Source organism: Myotis davidii, unplaced genomic scaffold (genome assembly GCF_000327345.1).
Source record: "Myotis davidii unplaced genomic scaffold, ASM32734v1 scaffold149, whole genome shotgun sequence".
NCBI lineage: Eukaryota > Metazoa > Chordata > Mammalia > Chiroptera > Vespertilionidae > Myotis > Myotis davidii.
Genome location: NW_006352194.1, coordinates 5649591 through 5673121, shown reverse-complemented (window position 1 = coordinate 5673121; position 23531 = coordinate 5649591). Strand labels below are relative to the sequence as shown.

General features: G+C 36.3%; 1 protein-coding gene across 23 annotated transcripts in view; it reads right to left on the bottom strand.

Moving 5' to 3' along the window:
- EIF4G3 (eukaryotic translation initiation factor 4 gamma 3) overlaps window positions 1-23531 on the bottom strand; it is a 272633-nt gene that overhangs the window by 135844 nt on the left and 113258 nt on the right. For 12 of the 23 annotated variants that reach the window (XM_015557211.1, XM_015557208.1, XM_015557207.1 and 9 more), the window contains exons 3-5: window positions 13598-13693; window positions 12072-12185; window positions 8565-8597 (exon numbers count right to left, since the gene is read on the bottom strand). In XM_015557211.1, coding sequence (XP_015412697.1) covers window positions 8565-8597; window positions 12072-12185; window positions 13598-13627 — 177 coding nt within the window. In that variant the 5' untranslated portion in view covers window positions 13628-13693. Of the gene's footprint in view, window positions 1-8564; window positions 8598-12071; window positions 12186-12551; window positions 12594-13597; window positions 13694-13926; window positions 13948-23531 lie in introns of those variants that run through there. The other 11 variants (XM_015557221.1, XM_015557222.1, XM_015557230.1 and 8 more) reach the window with 5 other exon arrangements.

The window sequence follows — 23531 nt, the reverse complement described above, 5'->3', positions numbered from 1 at the left end:
CAGGAAAACAAATTTCTTCTACCTAAAGGACTCCAATTCTCTTTCACACTTAAATTGAAACTTTTTCATATGCTTTTATATCCTTGATATATTTAACACAGAAGATTTTTACAGGAACTAACTGGAGCTTGTCCTCTCCCCACCACCACCTTTTTAATAGGTTTGTCTCTCTCTCTCTCTCTCTCTCTCTCTCTCTCTCTCTCTCTTTCTCTCTCTCCTCTAATAGCTACAGGACTAGAACTAAAAGCTATGATGGCTGGAAGTGTGAAGAACTAAAAAGAAATGGATTCTTCTTTTTTGTGCTCCCTCCTAACTATTCAATTATAAATAAAGAATTAGATTTAGTAGCAGTTCAGAAAGTTAGGATTCCATGGGTGGCACAGCAGCAAACCACAGGTTATTGAAAAGAATGTGTGAATGAATATGAATGGGCTTTCCCAACATGTCTGCAATACTTCTGAATCCCTTTTTCTCGCCACTGGGTGATGAAGAGTCATTAAAAGAATCAAACTCTTCTGGATGGAAGGACAGTACAGACCATTTAGTCTAATCATGTACCTAAACTTTGAATCTCTTATATGACATGCCCTTGGGGTTACGAAACAATAGCTCCATTTCATTGTTAAATGAAGCCTGACACTTCAACAGTCTTTCTTTCTATCAGCTCCAAAGTTTTCTATCATCTACCCCAGGGGTGGGCAAACTTTTTGACTCGAGGGCCACAATGGGTTCTTAAACTGGACCGGAGGGCCAGAACAAAAGCGTGGATGGAGTGTTTGTGTGAACTAATATAAATTCAAAGTAAACATCATTACATAAAAGGGTACGGTCTTTTTTTTAATAGTTTTATTCATTTCAAACGGGCCGGATCCGGCCCGCGGGCCGTAGTTTGCCCACGGCTGATCTACCCTCTAGTTCAATGTCTATACTTAAAATCATATTGATGTCTAATCCTTCTTCTCCATAAGTGACAAACCTCTAAGCTATCTGAGGACTGCCAACTTTCACACCACTGTCCATTTATTGTTCCAGGCCAATCACCACCCTCTACCCTTTGTCTCTCCAACCAAGATTTTGAATTCCTTGGCAGCTTATTCTTTTCTCTCAATCTGCTTCCTTGCTCAAAGTGTTACTAAATAGAGAACTAAACACAAATATCCAGGTGGGATCTGCAAGGAATGTACCTAACCTTCATTTAATAAATATCTGTTGCTGAATGAAAGAGCAATATACCTCTCTTATTCTGGTCAACTATGTTTCCATTAATAAAACTAAGAATCAGAGAAGCTCTTTTATCAACCACATTTTACTACCGATTGGTACTGAATTACGATAACTTAAAACCCATAAATTTTCACACATAACCTGGCAATGTCATGTTTTTCACTTGTGTATACTCTTACAGTTGTGTTTTGAAGCTAAGGAGTCTTGTAAATTCTGTTTCTTTGAAAATGTATTAGAAGATTGTTATGAGGCTAAAATTATGTATGTAGTGTTTAGAATGGTACCTAGTAGCTAGTAAGTGCAATATGAAATTTATAATTTCAACACATTATTTCCGATTGTACAATTTTTTTTAAAATATATTTTATTGACTCTTTACAGAGAGGAAGGGAGAGAGATAGAGAGTTAGAAACATCGATGAGAGAGAGACATCGATCAGCTGCCTCCTGCACATCTCCCCCTGAGGATGTGCCCGCAACCCAGGTACATGCCCTTGACCGGAATCGAACCTGGGACCCCTCAGTCCGCAGGCCGACGCTCTATCCACTGAGCGAAACTGGTTTCGGCACAATTTTTTAAATTTGGAATATAGCACACAATGTCAAAATTACATGACCATAAGCAAATGTGACAGGCATGTTATTAATCAAAGCACTGTGATAAAGATGCTGAAAAGGGCTAGGTAGAGAAGAACCATGTAAAACCTAAGTATCTCCAAATTTGATTTTAATTTGTTTTAATTATTTTATCTTTCAATAATCCACTAGCACGCTGGGAGAATGGCAAAAGGTGACAGGCCTCATTTGAAGTGGTACTTTGGGCAGATCCAAAACAGAGGGTGAATTTAAGGTACTCATGATTGCTGACTTTCATAGAAACACTCTAGAAGCCAAAAAAGCATTACTCTTGAAAAATTGTTCTGGTGATATAGGAATTATATCATTAACCAAAGTTTCCTGGTCAATAAAATTGGTAATAAATACTTTTGGAAGATGCTGGTAATTATATCATTTCTCATGACTTGGGTCTCTAAAACTATCAAAAGAAAAAATATCTCTCAAAAACTATATAATAATCATAAATTCTTTAAAAACCACCTATTCATTTGCATCAACTAGAAAAATCCTATTCAATCACAATAGTTCTTCCCATGTAGTAAAAACTGAGTACATATTAATTTGCAAAGCATTAAAAAAAATCAAAAATATGCTTCTGAAATCTCTATATTTTTGCAGCCTACTTGACAGATAACAGTAAGATTACAATTAAGAGCAGTTTAGGTTAATAGTGTTAAAAAGTCTAAAGTAGCACTGACCGGTTTGGCTCAGTGCATAGAGCGTCGGCCTGCGGACTAAAGGGTCCCAGGTTCGATTCTGGTCAAGGGCATATACCTTGGTTGCGGGCACATCCCCAGTGAAGGGTGTGCAGGAGGCAGCTGATTGATGTTTCTCTCTCATAGATGTTTCTAACTCTTCTATCTCTCTCCCTTCCTCTCTGTAAAAAGTCAATAAAATATATATTTTTTAAAAAGTCTAAAGTATTATTGAGAAAAATAATAGTGCTATGATTTTTCTGACAAGTTACAAAGGGTCAGGCAGTAAAGTGTTCACATAATGGGATATCACTGAGTATCAGTCATATACTCTGCTGACTTCTAACCTACAATGAAAACTATTAATGTAAATTCTTTCTGTATTTTCCTGCATGTGGTCAATATCACATAATTTAGGTTTCACTGAAAATTAGGGTATAAGCCCCAAAAGCTAAGTTGTGCAACATAGTAGCCACAAGCCATATTTGGTTACTTAAAATTAATGCTTAATTTAAAAATCAGTTCTTTAGCTACATTGCACATTTCAAGTGCACAACAGCTAAATGTGGCTAGTAGCTACCATAGTGAACAGCGCAAATACAGAGCATTTTTATCATCACAGAAAGTTCTGTTAGACAGTGCTGCCCTAGAGGGTTACCTCAAATGGAGGAAAGAAACCCCTAAGAATTCTGTCAGGAAGAAGGTGTTCTGTCAGATCATAATGTAGAGTCTAGGAAATGAACATCCTCACAGAACACTTCATTTTGTAGGCAAAAATAGTCTGGGAAAAGGGGAAAAGGGGAAAAGGCAGGCTATCTCACTGCTTGAAGGAAACTGACACTCACCAAGGGCTTATTATGTGCCAACCACTGTGACAGGAAAAAGGTACTATTATTATAACACCTCAATATTATCATTTATGAGCCTATTTTATCCATTTCGCAGATAAGAAAGCTGAGACCCAAGGTTAGTTTGCAGTAAAGCTAAGACTGAATCCCAGTTATGTCAACTCCCTTTACTGTCTCTGCTGCAATCCTACACTTCTTCTGACTAAGACACCAGATAAAATTGCCTATCGCTGGCTTATATCAAGTTCTGAAAAAAATCTAAAAGTTCTCATCATAAGGCTACATAGATGTTTAATCTGATTTCCTAATAATATCCATTAAACTCTGATGTGTGAGGTTGGCCCCAGAGGCAAGCCTTAATCTTCATTTACTTTCCAAATGAAAAGAAAACTGCCTAGAGCAGCAGTTCTCAACCTGTGGGTCGCGACCCCTTTGGCAGTCGAATGACCCTTTCACAGGGGTCACCTAAGACCATCCTGCATATCAGATGTTTACATTACGATTCATAACAGTAGCAACATTACAGTTATGGAGTAACAACGAAAATAATTTTATGTTTGGGTCACAACATGAGGAACTGTATTTAAAGGGCCAGAAGGTTGAGAACCACTGGTCTGGAGCAATAGAAATATTTCTCTACAAAGAACTAGGACTTCAACTGTAACAGCACAACTTTGAATACAGAAACCTTTACGGGCCATAATAATAAGGAACACACACACACACACACACACACACACCATAAACCAGCTATTTCTTTCTTTTAAAACAAAACTTGTTGCAAAAAGAACCAAACTACAACAGGAAAACATGCATAGTTTCAATGCTTGCCACCAGGTTAACATATTCCTTGAGGCCAAATATGACTAAGTTTTATGAAACTGCTCATTTGTTTACGCAAAATCTAACTGCTTTGAATATGGCATATTAATCAGCATTTATAAAGAGTATAGAAACTAAAATCATATATCAGCATACTGCAAAATGTTTTTGCTCTAGGAACACTTAAATACCAATTCCCTGGTTTTTCTCATAGTGCAAAGACCACTAGGCATAGTATATATAACCAACACTTGATTTCTCTTGTGAAGCCTTAAAGTCAAATAAAGACAGGCATATAAGTAACTTTAAACCACAACTACACAGATTTCAATGACCAAAGGCATGAAATCAATAACAGAAACCAGAATCTACATTATGCCAAGTGACTTGTTTTTAATTCTGAGTGTACGTTCTGTTCTTTCAGTTTCTAATTACCTTAGGATTTTCAAACATCCAAGTAAAAATAGTTGACATAGTTCTAAAGTCAAGGGTGTTTTGCATATAAAATTACTTAAGATTTCTTTTACCTTTGAAGAAAACTATTATTTTCTTCAAGTTATAAATTATAAAAAAATTAAAGTAAAATAGAACATACTTATATTAATCTAAAGAATCCCTGCAAAAGCCAAAAACTTAGTACCATGAAGATGTGGCTGAAATAACCCTAAAAAGAACATGGTATTTCTGACCTGAGGAACTCAAAAGGAGCCCTAGTGGCCCACAAATAAAAATCTTTGAAATAAAAGTACAAGAAACACATCCTCTAACAGTTTCTTGGTTCTATTAAACTAAAAATGTTTTCTATCCAAAATCTTATTTGTTTCCTTTCAATTCAGGTAACTTTATTTTACAAAGAAGAAAATAAATAGGTTTTGCATTACTAAACAGGATGATGGCAATTCTCTCCAAACAGTTTACCTAAATAACAGTTAAAATTTTTTCTTTGAAATGTTGATAGGACTTATTATGACACATACTATTGGACTTTAGAAACAGCGATCATAAGAAATACCACCCAGCACCAATTATTTTGTTTAAAAAATTTTAAAAGATCACAGGTCAGAAAGGTAGCCACTGATAAATAATGTAATAAAGGAGAAATGAGAAATCTTTATCACTAATTCTAACTATTCATGGCTAATTCTAATTCTAACCTTTGACTTAATTCTTTCTGGCCAAAGCAAACAACCGTATGTGAAAAAACCATTTGTGACTTCAACTTTAAATATTAAGCACGGTAAACCAAAAATATACCAGCACATAAATGTTTGCCTTTTAAAAAGGTATTCTCTGCATACCACTCAATGTTTGTTTTTCACTGTATTGTTTTCATTACGTAACTTCCCACATCCTGTTTTGTATTATGAACCTCTCCTCTGGGAATCTCTTGGGATTTAGGTCTCTAGATCTGAGGAGAAGATCCTCTTAAATACAGACTTCAGCATGTGATTCTCAAATGGTAAATAGTATCTCACCTCCATAGAGGGTTATTTGGAAATGTGTGAAGGTGTGTTTTGTTTTGTTTTGTTTTGAATTGTCCCTGGGGGAATTTCTACTGGCATTTAAGAGTCCAAAGGTTGCTAAATAAACTGTAATTACAGAGCAGTTTTTCATAAATGGTAATCCCACTGAAAATGCCCATACCTATTCCACAGTGAAAGAAACCAAACTGGCCCCTACCTACACTCATGGATAAAGAACAGCAAGGCTTCCCTAACAATTAACTCAATGCCATACCATGACATTGGTTCAGCTACCTCTGCTCAGCATGGGCACTTCAAGCCCATGACCCTCCCCCTCCTCTATTTCTCTAAGGTAACTATTGATGCTGCCTGAGCCAATCCTATATAATAAAGAGCTAACATGCTAATTAGACCAAACAGCAGAACGACTGGTTTGGACGACCTTCCAGATGAAGCTGGGGCTGCAAGGTCTGAGGCAGCTGGGGCTGCAAGGGCCGACCCCTTGCAAGGATTTCGTGCATCAGGCTTCTAGTGTTATATATTTCCTTTTCACTGTTCAGAAGGAAATACACCACAGTAAAAAAGCAGCCAGCTATCTGAAGTTTATATCCAAAAGCAATGCTCTGGATATCTCCTGTATCTCAAGAACCTATGTTTAAGAGCTAATGTTGGAAAGTAATTCTTTTTCTTGCTAAATATTAAGTATATACACATGCACAGTGTTATTTATTAGTTGAAACATGCTATAATTTCACAAGCATCGTCCTACAGCTAAATGAAAGAACAATCTGCCACTATTTTTTGAGTTATAAAATAACTCATCCTTTTTCCACAAAGATTCCTTAAAGTTTTCTTCAGCTGTTGGAAATAAGACAAATTGTATCACAAGCCTTTAGGCTTAGAAGAAAGTTTAAAAAACAGATTTTCCCAAAGCTGACTATTCATAAAGGCTTAATACAACATCCCTATTTGAGGACCACTGCTATTGAACACAGATTATACAAATACCTAACCTTGTATCAAGGAGCTCAAAAATCATTTTTTCGAATCAGTAGTTTCTCTTTACTCTGCTTCTTGAGCAGATGTGCCCCAGGTTTCTCTGTCAAGAGTATCTGGCTTGACCCCTGACTACATTTTAAGCCTTGCCTCTATAACCCTTGACTAAATTTTAAAAAACTGTCATCAATTTTTTTACCTAAGGGATTATCTTTTTTATTAATTAGTAGTCATTTTGCCCCCTAGAGTCTTATTATTTGCCAAATACTCTGCTAATTATCTTATTTGCATTATCTCATTTACTTTTCACATCAATCTTGATATGGTATTAATACTGTCTCCATTTTAGAGATGAGAAAACTGAAGCTAAAACAGTAAATAACTTACCCAATACACACTTAATAAGAAAGAGTCCAACGAGGCCTAACTAATGCTAAAGTCCAAGCTCTTAAAGCATTATAATAATATGATCTTTCTTTTTTTAAAAAAAGATTTTTTAATTGATTTTTGGAGAGGAAAGGAGAGGGAGGGATAAACATTGATGTGAGAGCAAAACACTGATCAACTGCCTCTTGCATGTGCCCTTATCTGGGATCAAGCCCGCAACCCTGGCATGTGCCTTAACTAGGAACTGAACTGGCAACCTTTCAGTGCATGGGAAAATGCCCCACCAACTAAGCCACACCAGCCAGAGCAACAATACTCTCTCTTGATATTAGAATATACCCCGAGTTTTATTTCTTTATCAAATCTAAAGAATGGCCCTCCAATTCATACAACCATCTCTGAGTCCTCCTGTAAAGTATCTTTAACACCTTAGAACGTGCTTGGCTTTACATTCTCTACATTGGAAAGACTGTATTTTGAGAAATAGTGACATATTAAATTCACTGTTAGACAAGGAAAGACCTCAACAATATCCCTTTACTCAAGTAAAATGAATTCTAAGTTATGATACCACAGCTAAATACTGGTAAATTGCTCTCATTTTATCAAACTATACTATCTTACATAACAACATTAAAAATAGCTACCAGTTATTGACTGCTTACTTTGTGTCAGGTACTTTTGATGACTTCAAAATTCACTATTTTGATGACTTAAGTATATTACCTCTAATGTAGAAGGTATTTATCCTCATTTTACCTATGAGGAAACTGAAGCTTAGAACCCAGATCTATTCTATTCCAAAGCCTAGGCTCCTTTATTTACTATAGCAGAAGAAAATGTTTCAGAACACTCCGTAAAAGCAAGCTGGGGGAGGGGTGGGGAGAACACCAAGCAAGTCTTATTCGTTCTCTCAAATCACACCCTGTAGTATATTACTGCTAAATAAAGTAGCGCTGGCATATACATTTTGAAATTTTAATTTATACGAGTACTTCATTTAAAAGAACCAATAGGCTAAAAATATTAGAATTAAATATTCAAGTAAAATTTTCAATATATCCTAAGAATAAAGATATATTAATACTAATTTGTTATTAGGCCTAGGTTAGTAACTGAGGTTAAGTGCTTTTAGAAATATTAATGCTATCTTATACACATCAATACAAGTTACATCAGAATGTTAATAGAAAACCCTTAGAATGGTGCCTGTTCCATTCAGTTAAATTTAAACTTAATCCACAAAACCTATGAGGGTTTAGTATATCTAAAATTTCTCAAAGTTCTCTAAATTCAGAGCAACTATTTTTTGCCATAAACAGAAGCAAATGGGTTTGTTAACAAAATATTGTGAAATAAGGACAAAAAGAACCTAAATACATCAGACTAAAGCTACTCTTGAACCAAGTAGTTTGGGTGGTTCCATGGAATGGCAGCATTCTAAGAGTCAGCAGCTACTAAAGCCCCCACCTATTTGTTAAGGATGATAGTCAAGGGGCAAGGGTACAGTACCTGATGATGGGCAGGTCGAGGCCCCGCTGCAAACTGAGAAAAGGAGGGAAAACAAACACAAAAGGAAAGGCACAAAGAGTCAGAAACACAACAAAAACCAAAATGTCACACAATATGCCAAAAGAAAAAAACCCACAAGAAAAAAAGAACACAAACAGTCAAAGCTTTGCTGCAGGACAGTGACAGACAGGTACTAAGATTCAACAGGTTGACACCACTACTAGAAATAGTTTGCCATCTATCAGCTGGGAGAGAAACAGCTAAGCTGTTAGGCACAGGTAGAACTGCTTCTCTGGTAGGAATTTATCTTTTAAACTTAAAATTAAAAATAATTGAAACACTACGTGCTTATATTAAGACAAATGTATGAGAAGTCAAGTGTGCTTATGCAACTGACATAGTTGGAGGGAATGAGAAATGCTTTTACATTATAAGAAATAGCCAGGGGGTAATTATACTGTCCAATAAGAAATAAAGAATGTAATAGGACTGATGTCAAATTTACTCAAGTTAAATGGGATATCTCACACATGAAATGGAAGCTTTACTATCATTCTTTATTTTGTGGGAGTTAAAGAATAACATTTTATTTATATATTATATTAAATATATATTTATAACTTATAAATATATATTTAAATATATAAGTAATTATATGTTTAAGTGCAATTAACTAGTAAAGTTTAATACCAGGCATATTAAAGCACATAGCTAGTGAAGAACATCACTCTCCAACAGGATTAATTAAAGTTGTACTATTATAAGCTCAAGAAGAAAAAGGAGTAAAAAGTCAAATCTCTCACTATTTATACACAACAGCACAACACTGTACATATGTACCCACTGCTATCTGATACTGAGAATAAATGCAAAAGAAAACAGAACTTCTCAGCCAACTCAGAATACTTAAAAGCAGATAATACGTGCTTCAACTCTTACTTTTCCCAGCTTAAAATGGAAGAAAAAGCTTAGCTACCCATAAAAATTCAAATACTAAATCTCTATGATAAAATAATTCTTCATCAGCACAAAACTGGGCTTCTAATGTGATTTTTACAAAAGAGGACAGAAAAATATTCAGGTACATACTGTCATGTACTGACTAATAATATATTAACTATTAAGATGTTAACCACCCTCTTTACTAGTGAAAAGAAAATATTTAGAAAGCAGTTTTCAATGCAAAACATGCAGGATTTTTATTTAATACATTTAAGGAGCTAAAATGTATTTCTTCAGTTGTTTTATTTCCTATAGAGCCTTCCTCTCTCAGCTCATCATTACAGATGAATTGGACTGAAGATTGAGAAACATTCCTTCATACCCAGAATGTAGATATCTGCAACAGTATTTGCAAGAGATTTGGAATTATTATCCCAACTGTCATTATTTCATATAAAAATATTCAAAAAATTCTAGAAGTACATGCCACAATGTAGGAGACAGCTGAAGATAGTTCTATCAAGAATTCACCATAGAAGCTAAAATGTCACCTATTGTTCAGATAATGACAAGTGCCTTAACACATTCTGAAGTTATTCAGCATAACTCGATGAGTTCTCTATGACCTATATGATTAGAGTGAGTTAGGTCATCCATTATATTTACAAACCATAGTTTTTTTGAATGATGATAATGGCAGCTATAGTTCTTGCAGAACATTTTCTCTTCAAAGAAACAGGTCTATAATTTGTTTTCCAATGATGAAAAGAAAACAGATCATACCTCTACTATGAACATAAAGTTTCAAGAATAGGCAATACCACCCATGTGGTATGAAAGCAGGGGATGGAAGTGAGATGTTTCTTAATGACACTTTTGAAGAAAACAGGAGAGAAGGACCCTGTTAAACGATTGACCTGAGTTCAGCAGTACCTGTCTTATCACTGTTCCACAGAAAGGTCCCCCATTTCTAAGACTCTAAAATAAAAGTTGCAACTTTACATAATTCAAATGTTCTGGTCAAAGAGAACTTTCTATAAACAAGAGGAGTACCTTATTAAATTATACATATATTTTTTTAAAACCACAACTTAAGTTAGTGGGAAAGTACCCTAGTCTATTTTGCACTAGTCACCATTGGCTATTGAGTTTTTCATTTGAAATGACAATAGTCTTAATCCTATGGGTAACTGTAAGCAACAGAACAAACTGTAGTCGCTGCTGGCTCATATTAAAAATAGAAACTTTGGTTTCTTTTTTTAAAGAGGGGTCTTTAAGATGGTGAGGACTGTAGATATTAAGAAAAGCAGCCTTCTGTGAACCTGAATCCAATGTTAATGCCACCCACCCACCCACCCACTCACTCACTCACTCTTCTGTGCACAGTTGGTAACTGGGCATAGCCAACATAACACTGATGTAACTTTGGCACAAAATGTCAAAATAACCAAAGTAACAGGTTACTGCAAAAGCCAAACTGCCCGATTCTCCCAATTAAGCATTCAATAGCTTCACTATTTTGGAGGCTATTTAAAAGTGAACTACTGTTTAAAGAATTCCAGTACAACCAGAAAATGGAACAGATAAGTAACTTATCCATATTGTTTTACTTTTAAACAAGATATTCAACAATATGAATTTAACTAAGATACTAAGAAGTATCAAATAGAAATACAGGCACAAAGGTAACCTGAAGGAGGGAGGAGGGGGGGGCCTTGAAGCCAGTTGGATTGCAAAGGCAGCTGTCCAGGGAAGAACAGAAAAGCCTAAACCGTGCAATTGCCAATGGCCCATTAATGCAGAAATAGAATGGAGTAAGCTTTAGCTGCTTTGCAAAGCCACAGGAAGGGTCCCTTCTTTAGTGCAACAGCTTACCTCTCCTCACCAGTTGGGACAGTTGTGGGATGGATGAGACTAGACTATGGCAACTTGGGATGTAAAAAGAAAATGCAATCCTACCAAATTTCATATCCCAAACTTCACCCTCCCAGCAACCAACACAAATGAAATAAAGAAAACTGGACCCAAAACAACAAGCAAGAGTAGTCTGGGGTCTGCTAGTCTTGCACTTGTTTTGGGGTATATGTAATGGGATGTTATGGGTGTGGTTTTAGTAATGTAGGTGGTAATGGTCACTAGCAGAGCGGATGGCAAAAACTGCATAGAGGATAGTATTTGAAGAGTTTATGACCACAGAAAAATGGCTGACAACTACAGACAATTTCCCCCTTGATATTTGATTATAAAATGGAAAGAGGGAAAAAGAAGCCTTAAAATTTGTCTTTTAAAATAAAATTTATATGAAAGGGATATCCCTCTTCAAGTTTAAAATAAAGAAATATCTAAACTTCAAATTATTCCTGTCTAATTCCCAATAGAGAAGACCCACCCAATTTGTTATTCTTTTCCCCACTATGCCTGGCAGAAACTGCCATGCTGGGTTAGACTTTCGAGAGGAAGCGATCAATGTTTTTCTGTAATCAGCCAATAAATGGATGTGGTCAAAAATAATGAGTGCCAGAGGCACCACTGCCTGCAAGAAGTACAGTTTGTTATATTGCTTACAATGCAGTATTTTATCCAGCCTCTTCCAGCCAAGGACCTGTAAACGGGAGTCTGTTCCAAAACCTTCCTCCTCTTCCAGTTGTCTGTGCAATGTATTGGCACTGTTCTGCTGGGCTGTCAAAAAAACTGGTTTAGAGATGCAGCTCTTCAGTCAGGTTTTGCGCCAGTTCTAACCATGTAAATTTAAATCTTTTTCCCCCAATATCACAAAAGGGGGTTAGAAGTAAAGAGGGCCATGGAATTCTTTTCAATAAGAGCTTACCATACGTTCCATGTTTAATGATTAGAACCCAGGTCTATCTAAATTAATTTGGTGAGATCTCAGGCCCACTCCAAACAGTCAAGTGTCCACATCCCCAAAGCACTTTCAGAACAAAACTTGCATCAGACATCTTGTTGACCATTTCAGCAAATAAATAAACAAATAAATAAATAAATAAAATAAGACAAGCAAACAGGCAACTAGGACCAAAGTCCCACCTCTTTAGAATGGTTCCTCCACCCCCTGGGGAGAACCAGGATCTAAGAATGGGTATTGGAGAAGAGGGCAATAGGGAAAAGGAAGACAGGAAGAGGGTAAGAAAGAGATTACATTTTGGTCAGTCTATGCTCCCCTAGTTCTTTGAGCAATTCTTTCATACATTTCAGCAATTCTTTCATACATTTCAGCATTAAATGCATGCATAAACTAAAAGAATAGAAGCTAATGCAATGAAATATTCCTGTACTACAAGCAAAAAAGCAGGGGTGGGGAACAAAAGAGGATCCCTATATCGGGAGAAAAACACAGAGCAGAGGTATAAGTAGGGATGTGAGATATAAAGTGAGATGTTACAAAAGCACCTTCTAGCAAAAGCTAATCATGCAGGGCAGGAAACGACGTTCTAAGGAATGGATAGCTGAAACTACTGTATTCTCTTGGGAAGCAAAGGATGAACCCTGAGAAAATCCACAATCTTTGCAAAACTTATTGCAATCCATGTAAAGGATGACCAAGGAGGATGACAGCATTTACATTTGTACAATCTATTTACCATTTAAAAAAAATGAATACACCATTGGTGATGTCATGCATATGTCCACACTGTCAAATGGTTTGATCTAGTGACACCAATTCAGAAATCTTTCCGAAACAACTAGAATTTGAGTCTAATTAATGAAACTTAATTTACTTTTAAAATATGATGCTTTACTCTTCTCCTGAATTTGGAATAGTGCAGCTAACAAATTAAAAACAGAAATAAACTTGAGTGCAACTAGAATTTTTTAAAAAATCATGCCACTGAAAAGTAGAAGATAAAAAGTTTCATTCCTTCTTTTTCTTAATAAATTTAAATTACTCACATAGCAAAGAATCTGAAAAATGTAATGCTAACCAATATAATAAAAATAACAACAACAATAATAAATTTTCTTAGGGAAAAATTTCCCAAAGTAAGTAAAAATATTAGCCAAAGGAACCCAACCTACTGCAAACACAAACTTAGGTGGAGAATATTTTCTACATCAAGCTTCTGCTTACTTACCGGAGAACGGGTTTGAGGTTGCGAATTCATTGTCTGAGGGGCTTGAGGGTATACCAACGTGGTAGGACCTGCATTCTGTCCAGAGGGATAAGGGGTCTGTCAAAAAATGGCAAGAATAATATCATATTTTGAATAAATATGGCAAATTCAGTGTTAAAAATATTTATAGGAATATTTATTAATGTGGTTTACAAATTTTACTTTTTAAACTTACCTTTATCATAATGCCCACAAATCCAGAACCAATGCAGCATTTTTTTAGGGACTACCTTAAACCTCCTGATATGTAGGTGCAATTATTTGATACCATGAGTATAAACAGCACTCACTCTCAATTTATCTCTTTCTGAAATGGACAGCCCATCCACAAACAAAATAAAACATGATTGAGGGAACTTGTTACTTCTGTGGTGAGCTTTCCAAAGTACCTATAAGCAAAAGTAGCCATTGAGGAATACATCCTAGAGCCAAATTAGCAGTTCACTCAGTTGATATGGTATTGCTATTCTCTTCCACCGTAACCCTTTTATATAACCCCACAGAAACTACCATCATTAAGAACTTTAGACAAAAGCCTGAAATAAGTGGTAATATAATACATACTAACCACAAGTTTTCTGAAAATAAGTAAGTTTTTCATTATGAACCCATGTTAAATGCTACAGACTAAAATACTATGCGCCAGTGATTTCAGGGGAAAAAAATACTTATAACATGTTTAAAATGAAATGCTAGCAGTAGCAATGGTTACAGAATCACAGGACTTGGATTCAAATAATAAAAACTGCCCTTTACTACTGTTGTTAGCTTGACTTTGTCTTTCCCGTGAATGTAAGAAGGAATACCTACCTTACAAGGCATTGCTAAGACTAAATAGTCCATTACTGCAAAACCACCTTTAGTTAAGACAGTTCCAGTTTTACAAATGAGGAAATCCAGAATTAGAAATTTTAAGTATCTTACCCAAGGTAACTAAGTAAATAATGTCTAGAAGTATTCTAACTTTGCTTTAAAAAAATTTACCCACAGCTTTAAATATGAAAGATGTTTAATAAATTACTACCTAAAAAAAAAACAAACACAAAACCCACCATCAGCAACTAACTTTTGGTTTTTGTTAACAATGCAATGGGAGTTCAGCTGGGATTATCAACTTACAGCAAATGTTTGAAAAGATTCCTCATAACTTCCAAATGAAAACAAGATTAATACAAAAAATAATGGTTCTGCTCTGGCCGTGTGAACGGTGGTTAGAGTGCTGGCTGGAGTGCTTGGGCTGCAGGTTTGATCCCCGGCCCAGTTGGGGCTTGTGCAGGAGGTAACCAATTGATGTGTCTCTCTCACATCAATGTCTATCTTTCTGTCTCTCTCCCTTTCACTTTCTAAAACTCAATGGAAAAAATACCCTCGGGTAAGGAGTGACAACAACAAAAGTTTCATATTGGACACAATATTGTGCAATCTTTCAACACAGAAGCCTTATAAGCATTTCTATAACTGACATTTAAGTTTCCTTTTTCATTCTAGTTCTACCAAATCTGGTCATAAATTGAAAATCATGGCAGCAAGTATCAGAATCTATCAAACAGGTAATAACTGGATCAACTATGATCCAAAAATTATTCCAAGGTTTCTTATCAAAGATTATTTTTAGCACTGTTTTAGACACTAAGTTTATGTAGCACAGTGGTTCTCAACCTTCCTACTGCCTCAACCCTTTAATACAGTTCCTCATGTTGTGGTGACCCCCAACCATAAAATTATTTTCGTTGCCACTCATAACTGTAATTTTGCTACTGTTATGAATGGTAATGTAATTATATATGTGTTTTCCGATGGTCTTAGGCGATCCCTGTGAAAGGGTCGTTCGACCCCCAAAGGGGTTGCGACCCACAGGTTGAGAACCGCTGATGTAGCACATTCAAACTCTGGAAAATAGGAAGTTTGACTACTTCAACTTGAAAAAGAGTGGTGAATAGACTTATCATCTCTGAATGCATTCAAACTGGAAAAGTATTTCATCCAACTCTATTACAAAATTTGGATATAGTTGCAAAATACAGCATTAATTTCATTCTTTATTAAAGAAAGTCATCAAATATTTTTAAAAGTCATATTCTCAGTGGTGACGCTCTTTGATCTTAGGAAATCTTGATATTTTATTTTCAACATTTAGTTGGTGCTACATTGAAGCATAAATTTCTGCCTGTCAAGACATTGAACCAGCATTGAGAGGTAACAGTTATAAAAACATGGGAAAATGTTACCTCTTTCTATACTTCAAAAAGTTAGGGGAGACTTCGCCCTGTCATAAAAGATGCTGAAATAATCATATTTGACCTTATTCAAAATTTCCACTAACATAAGGCAACACCCTTACAACTAATTGAAAAAGCAGTATGTGAATTAGGATTCAGGCATAAGTTCTTTCATTTAGTAATAACACTATTCCTGGTCACACATAAAGCTTGTAGACTACAGTACTGCTCTCAAAATGATTATTAAAAAACAAAGAATTTATTTCCATCACTTGGAATTATTTTAAACTGACAAAAAATAATCAAGTACTTCTTCCAATTTAAATTGTATGTATGCCAACAGATGATTCATCCTCTGCATACAAGCAGTTTCATTAAAATGCAAAGCATAATATCTGATGACACCCAAATATGAAAGTGATTCCTTTTTTGATAATACTCTAGTGGCCCGGTACACGGATCTGCGCACATTGAAAGGAAATTAATTAGAAGAAATATTTTAATATTGCTATTCGTCCTTTCTCTATAATAGAAGTGTCAAAGTTGAAATAAATTAGTAAAATGTATATGAAAATAATATATAAATTGATTAATAAATAGACAATAACAACACATGATATAAAAACAATAAAAACAACAAAATTCACAATCGACAATGACAGATGGAAACACACCTGTGCGACTGGCACCAGCGGGGGCTTTATATGTATTGCGCATGCATGAGTTAACATTTATTTTTAAAATGCCAGTGCGTGTCATATGTGCCGGCCGGTAGATTGGTCGGGCAGTCAGACAGACAGACGGTTGGTCACTTAGCCTTTATATATATAGATGTGATTGTGTCATTAGCAATGTAAGATTTAAAAGGGGCACTGATAAAGAATTTTGCCAATAGTTCACTCAGCTTTCTCGCGGAGCATTTTTCCATTGTGGCTGATTTTAGGAACTTCTTAGGAATGATGTGATTTGTACTGTTGGTGCAAGCAGTGCACCTGTGAAAGAGGCTTCTATGCTTTTCATCTCTACTCTGCATTTAATGACATGATTAACTAAATTTAGTGAATTAAGTTATTCTGGAATAACTTGCTTAATATAGTAGTATGTTTTGTTGAAAAATATTGTAAAACTTGAATGGGAACATCCTATAAACATGTTTCATCACATCAAATGCATAGAGAACTATGGACAGATCAAGGGAGTATCATTTCAGTACTTGTTAAACATTTTGTTTGCAGTTCCCCTTTTTGGATACCTTCTAAGTTACCACATTTACTTCTCCAAGGACGTATGTATGAATATTTTATATTAACACTGCAATCCTGTTCACTGTCCAACTTTAAAAGAGTAATAGAGACTTGCATTCTCATTTTCATTATTACTTTTATGTTTCAATGAACACTCTCAACTCACTGATCGCTTTTTATTAACAACTGGGTAGATAAAAACACAATAATAACAAAAACAATGAGCAAATGATGTTTACTGACAGACTGTTAACAAAATGCCAGTGAAGACGAGCCAGTCAAAACAGACCTTGTGTTACATGCATAACCTTTACGTTCATAATAACTAAATAAAAAAGTGATTTGAACAATTAAAGATAGAAATCCAAGGGTGAATTTCATGACAAGAACAATGTAGTACCTTATGTACAGATGTGATGGTTTTTAAATCATGGACATGTGAAAAAAATTTACAAGGATTTTCAATTTTCATAATATAATACAATGAACTTAAACCAAGAAAAATAATTATAACAGAAACATTTATATTGCTCTTACTGTGTTTCAGCACTATTCGAGGTATTTCACATACAACTCAGAGGTGAAGGTTACTTCTCCTGTTTTAAGAATCTTCCTTCACCTTAAATAAATACTATCATAAAGACTAAGTTCAATACTAGGCATGTATAACATACACACACAAATCTAACTGAAATAAATTGCCACAATCTTTCAAAGAGGTATTAGGTAATACTTACCACATTTTAAATAAGCTTATCCCTTTGACTCCACAATTCCATTTCAAGGAATTTACCCTAAAGATATACTCATAATGGGGTGGGTAGGGGGGAACAAAACAGGAAACAATCTAAATTTCCATTTATAAGGGAGAGGTGAAAGTATGCTATATTTAATCAATGTGAGAATATGGTATAATCTTAAAAAGAATGAGGTCAGTCTACAGACACTGTATATTGTAGAACAGTGATTCTCAACCTTTCTAATGCCACGACCCTTTAATACAGTTCCTCATGTTGTGGTGACCCCCAATTTCATTGCTAAAAATTGAACATAATTAAAACATAGTGATTAATCACAAAAAAATATGTCATTATATATGTGTTTTCCGATGTTCTTAGGTGACCCCTGTGAATGGGTCGTTCGACCCCCAAAGGGATCGCAACCCACAGGTTGAGAACGCTGTTGTAGAATGAGGTCAGTCACTATCATGGAAAGATATCTGTAACATTGAATGACACAGCAAATCACAGAACTATCTATATATATAAAAGTCTAAGAGAGGGAACGATGGAACGACCTATCACTATGACATGCACTGGCCACCAGGCGGCAGACGCTCAACACAGCAGCTGCCCCCTGGTGGTCAGTGCGCTCCCACAGCGGGAACGCGGCTCAGCTGACAGACCCATCCCAGCGGCCCACCAGCCTGGCAGCAGCCACTCCCTCCCTCAGTAGTCCTGCAGGTCCAATCACTGGAGAATGGGCCAGACACCAACAGACCAGCGCCACCCGCACAATCTTGACAGTGCTGCTGGCCTCCTGGAAGTTGGCCTTGGGCACCGCGGCCGCTTCCCTTCCCTAGACACTCCACAAGGAATAAACAATATAGAAGCAGCCGCCAGGTGGCTCCCGACAACCAGCGTGAATGTCACCTGGATGGATCTGGATCCCAGGCTGGCAAGGGCACCCCACTGCACACCCAGAGGGCCGATCGCATCCCATCTCCCCCTCGGGGCCCCACCTGTGCATGAATTCATTCACCCAGACTCTAGTTAATTATAAAATCACCCTAGTTGTAAAATTTTTTGGTATATGCATACAGTATACTCATAAACATAAAGATAAAATGTCTTAGAAAGGTGTATGGCAAATTTAATGCTGGCTACTTCAGAGAAATGGGAATTGAAAGGGGAGAGTATAGAACACAACTTGTGGGTCTTATTTTGTATATTTCTGAATTGTGTATTTTTTCCCTTTTCATGGACCTAAAAACTGATTACTTTGTAATAAAAATATAGTGAAGATAACATGTCTTTCAGCTTTCCTTTCAAATGATATAAAAAGGCAAAGCAAAGAAGAAAATATAGGAGGTCTGTATTTTACAAAGCTCTAAGTATTTTTGAAACAAATAAAATGTCATCTCATAAATCACAATGAAAATTAAATCAACAGTATTTGTTGAACTTTAACACAAAGAAGACGCCATGTGCGGTGTTCTAGATGCACAAATGAAGCTGAAGATATATGGTTGCTGGTTTTTTTAACCTTCAAGAAGTTCACAATGTGAGGCTTCCAGGCAAGATGGAGGCATAGGCAAATGCAGTTGGGTACCTGTATCCTCCCACAACCACATCAAAAATAAAAATAAACTGCCCCACCCGGTTTGGCTCAGTGGATAGAGAGTCGACCTGCAGACTAAAGGGTCCCAGGTTCGATTCCGGTCAAGGGCACATGCCTGGGTTGTGGGCTCGATCCCCAGGGCGGTCATGTAGGAGGCAGCCAATCAATGATTCTCATCATTGATGTTTCTATCTCTCTCCCTCTTCCTTCTTCTCTGAAATGAATAAAAATATATTTAAAATAAATAAAACTAAAAATAACTGCCTAAAATCTAGTTGGACAGAGTCCTAAAACTAAGGATAAAAAGAAGTCACATCAAGACTGGAAGGAAGGGTAGAGACAAGGGTGGTTCCACACCCATGTGTGTCAAATAAAAATCAGGAGGGCAGAACCACTGTTCTTTTTCTGAGCCCTTCCCCTACAGAGCGGCAGGCAAGTGCCATATCTGAGCCTCCATCAATCTGGCTATCACTGTTCACCTGCCCTGGTAATTCCCTGAGGCCTAGCTCCATTTAAGCTATTTCCAGTGGCTTGCCCATAACAAATGGCCCAGCTTGGTTCACGTTTCAGACTTTCCTAAAATCTCTCAAACAAGCAATATCTGACCTCAGCATGCCTGGTACCTCCAAGTGGCCCCATACCCGGCTCACAGCAGCTGGCCTTGGTTTGCAGCCTGGCCTCTCTCGGGCAACTCCAAATCCAACACAAGTAGCAGCCATCTGTAGATCACTTTGTAGCTCATGCCAGGTGGTCCCAGGCAGAACACAGTGGTGGCTGACCTTGGCCTGTGCCTCCTGGGAGGCCCTAGAGCCAGCGCACCCAGTGGACAGCTTCAGACCACAATGAAGTACCGTCCAACCACCTCCACAAGTGACACACGCAAGGGCGGACTCAGCGGGCACCACAGCCCTGATGAAGTCAGTCCTGCTCCAAGGGGTGGGCCTCTGCATAGCTGAGCCTCAATCGTAAGGGACAATTGGCCAAGTCCCCAAATATTGGAAGGTGTGCTTATTTTTTCAAATGTTAAATTATCAACAGAAGATTACAAGGCATGCAAAGAGACCAGCTGAAGGCCCATTTAAAGGAACAAAATAAATCTCTAGAAATCAACCACAAAGATACAGAAATTGTAAACAAAAACAAATAAAAGAAAGAAAAACACAATCACTAAATTTTAAAATTTCACTAGAGGTGTTTAATAGCAGACTTTAATGGGCAAAAGAAAGAATCAGTGACCTTGGAGAGAGAACTTCTTAATTATCAAGTCTGAGAAGCAAAAGGGAAAAAAAAATTAAGGGAAAAGAAGTGAATAGAGCCTAAGAAACATAAGGAATAATGCATTAGGGAAGAAGAGAGAGAAAATGAGACAGAGAGCTTATTTGAAAAATAATGACTAAAACTATCCAAGGACATCCAAATACAAGATCATCAATGAACTCCAAGTGAGAAACATTACAAACTTTTCAAAGAAAAAACAACAACTGTCAAAATGAGAATTTTATATTTCACAAAATATTCTTCAAAAACGAGGGAGAAATTTCCAGATAAATAAAATCTCAGGGAGTTCCTGACCACAAGACTTGCCCTACAATAAATGCTAAAGGGAGTCCTTAAAGTGGAAATAGAAGGACACTAGACATCAACTGAAGCCATATGAAAATATAAAGTTCTCCAGTAAAGGTAAATACATAAGCATATATAAAAACCTGTATTATTTTAATTTGGGGTTATAACTCACTTTTATTATTTTATTACAATTTAACAGACAAAACATAAAAATAACTTAAATCTATGTTGGTGGATACACAGTATATAAAGATAAAATGTGACACCAATAACAAAGTAGGTGGAGGCAAAGCTAAAAAGAAGTAGAATATTTGTAAGCAACTGAAGTGAACTTGTTATCAGTTTAAAATGGAGTGTTATAACTTTAGGACATTATACATAATCCCACAGTAACCACCAAAAAAATCTCTAGAATATTTACAAAAGGAAATGAGAAAGGAATCAAAACATGTCACTACAAAAACTCAACTAAATACAAAGGAAGGCAGTAAGAGAGAAGACATTTTTTTTTTTAAGGAGCACTATTTATACAAAAAATAAATAACAAAAGACAATATTGAGTCCTTCCTGGTCACTAATCACCTTCAATATAAATGGATTGAACTCTTCAGTCAAAAGATAGGTTGGCATGATGGATTTTTTAAAAATAGGATCCATGCATGGCCGGTATGGCTGTGGCTGAGCATCAACCCATGAACCAAGAGATAAGGGCACATGGTTAGGGTTGTGGGCTCTAACCTCAGTGGGGGGCTTGCAGGAGGCAGCTGAATGATGATGTTTCTCTCTCTTTGATGTTCCTATCTATCCCTCTCCCTTCCTCTCTCTCTAAAAATCAATAAAAACATACATTTTTTTAAAAAAGGATCCAATGATATGCTCTCTACAAAAGATTCACTTTAGACCTAGGACAGTGATGGCGAACCTGTGACACGTGTGTTAGAGGTGACACGCGAACTCATTTTGGGTGACACACATCGACAGAGACAAAAAATTGCATAATTCAAATATTTGTCTCTCGCAACGGCCAGAGTTGGGCATCACTCGAGTAATATTATTACTCACGTTACTCACGATCAATAATGCAATTCTAAAACCGGATGTAAACATGTACATTATTGTCAACATGTGCCTCGGGTAAGCTTCCCATGCGTTTGGGCGCATTCAGCAAACGGACACATTTGATCGCCATGTTCGTTAGGAGACAGGAGTGGGAGGGTCAGAAGAAAAAGATACACAGTGCAACAGTGCTCAACGAGACATTCTGCGTGTCAGATAATTGATTATAGCATCATATATTTGTTGGTTATACATACTATATTTGAATTGTTTTGCACTAGGAGTCAGCGCAACAACACTGCAAAAAGTTAATAGGTAAGAAACCTATCAACCTTTTATAAAAAAACGCCATGATTTATATTTATTTATTTTTGCAGCCTTGAGATGGAGAATCAAAAAAATAAAAAAGCAAGATTGAATGAAAAAGGAAGTGGAAGTAGCAGTAGCCGAGCCTTTCAAGACATACAGACCGAGATGTACGGGGGGGATTGTCGACAGAAACAACAGATTATTGTGCATACTGTGTAATGAAACGGTAGCAAGCAGAACATGGAATGTAAAGAGACATTTTGAAACTAATCATTGTCAGCTCTTGAAAAAAAGTATCGATAAAAGGACGGAATACATTTCTAGGCAGCTACACCTCTATAAAAGTCAATCAAATTCCATCATTAAATTTGTAAGATGCTCTACAAATTTAACATCAGCAAGTTACTGTGTTGCTCACTCCATAGCTCAGCATGGAAAAGCCCTCAGTGACGGAGAATTTATTAAGGAAACATTTCTAAGATGTGCACCAGCTCTATTTCACGATATGAAAAATAAAGATGATATTACTAAAAGAATTTCTGAATTACCACTCAGTAGAAATACTATCAAAGACAGAATAAAAGAGCTTAACAAAAACGTACCACATCAATTAAAAAAAGACAAATAGTTGTAAATATTTTTCGATTTCTCTTGATGAAACTACTAATGTCACATCAAATGCTCGGTTGGCCATTATTGCTAGATATTCTGATGGTCTCACTATGAGAGAAGAGTTGATAAAGTTAGAATCAGTGCCGATAAGTACATCAGGAAACAAAATATGTAAGGTTGTTATAAAAACATTCAGTGACCTAAACATTGATATCTCTAAAACTGTGTCAGTCACGACAGATGGGGCACCAAATAGGGTGGGGAAAAAATGTTGGATTCCTGAAATTGTTTATGGAAGCTATTAGACATCCACTTGTACCTTTTCATTGCATTATCCACCAGGAGGTGTTGTGTGCCAAATCGGGATTCTCAGAATTGAATGATTTAATGTCAGTTGTAACAATAATTGTGAATTTTATAGCTTCTTGACCCCTTCACAAGCGAGAATTGTCTGCACAGTTTGCTGACCACTGGTCTATGCCAATGGTTTCAAAAAATAAGATATAATATGAACCTGTTTGTTATAGGTAACTATCTATTCATTTTAAA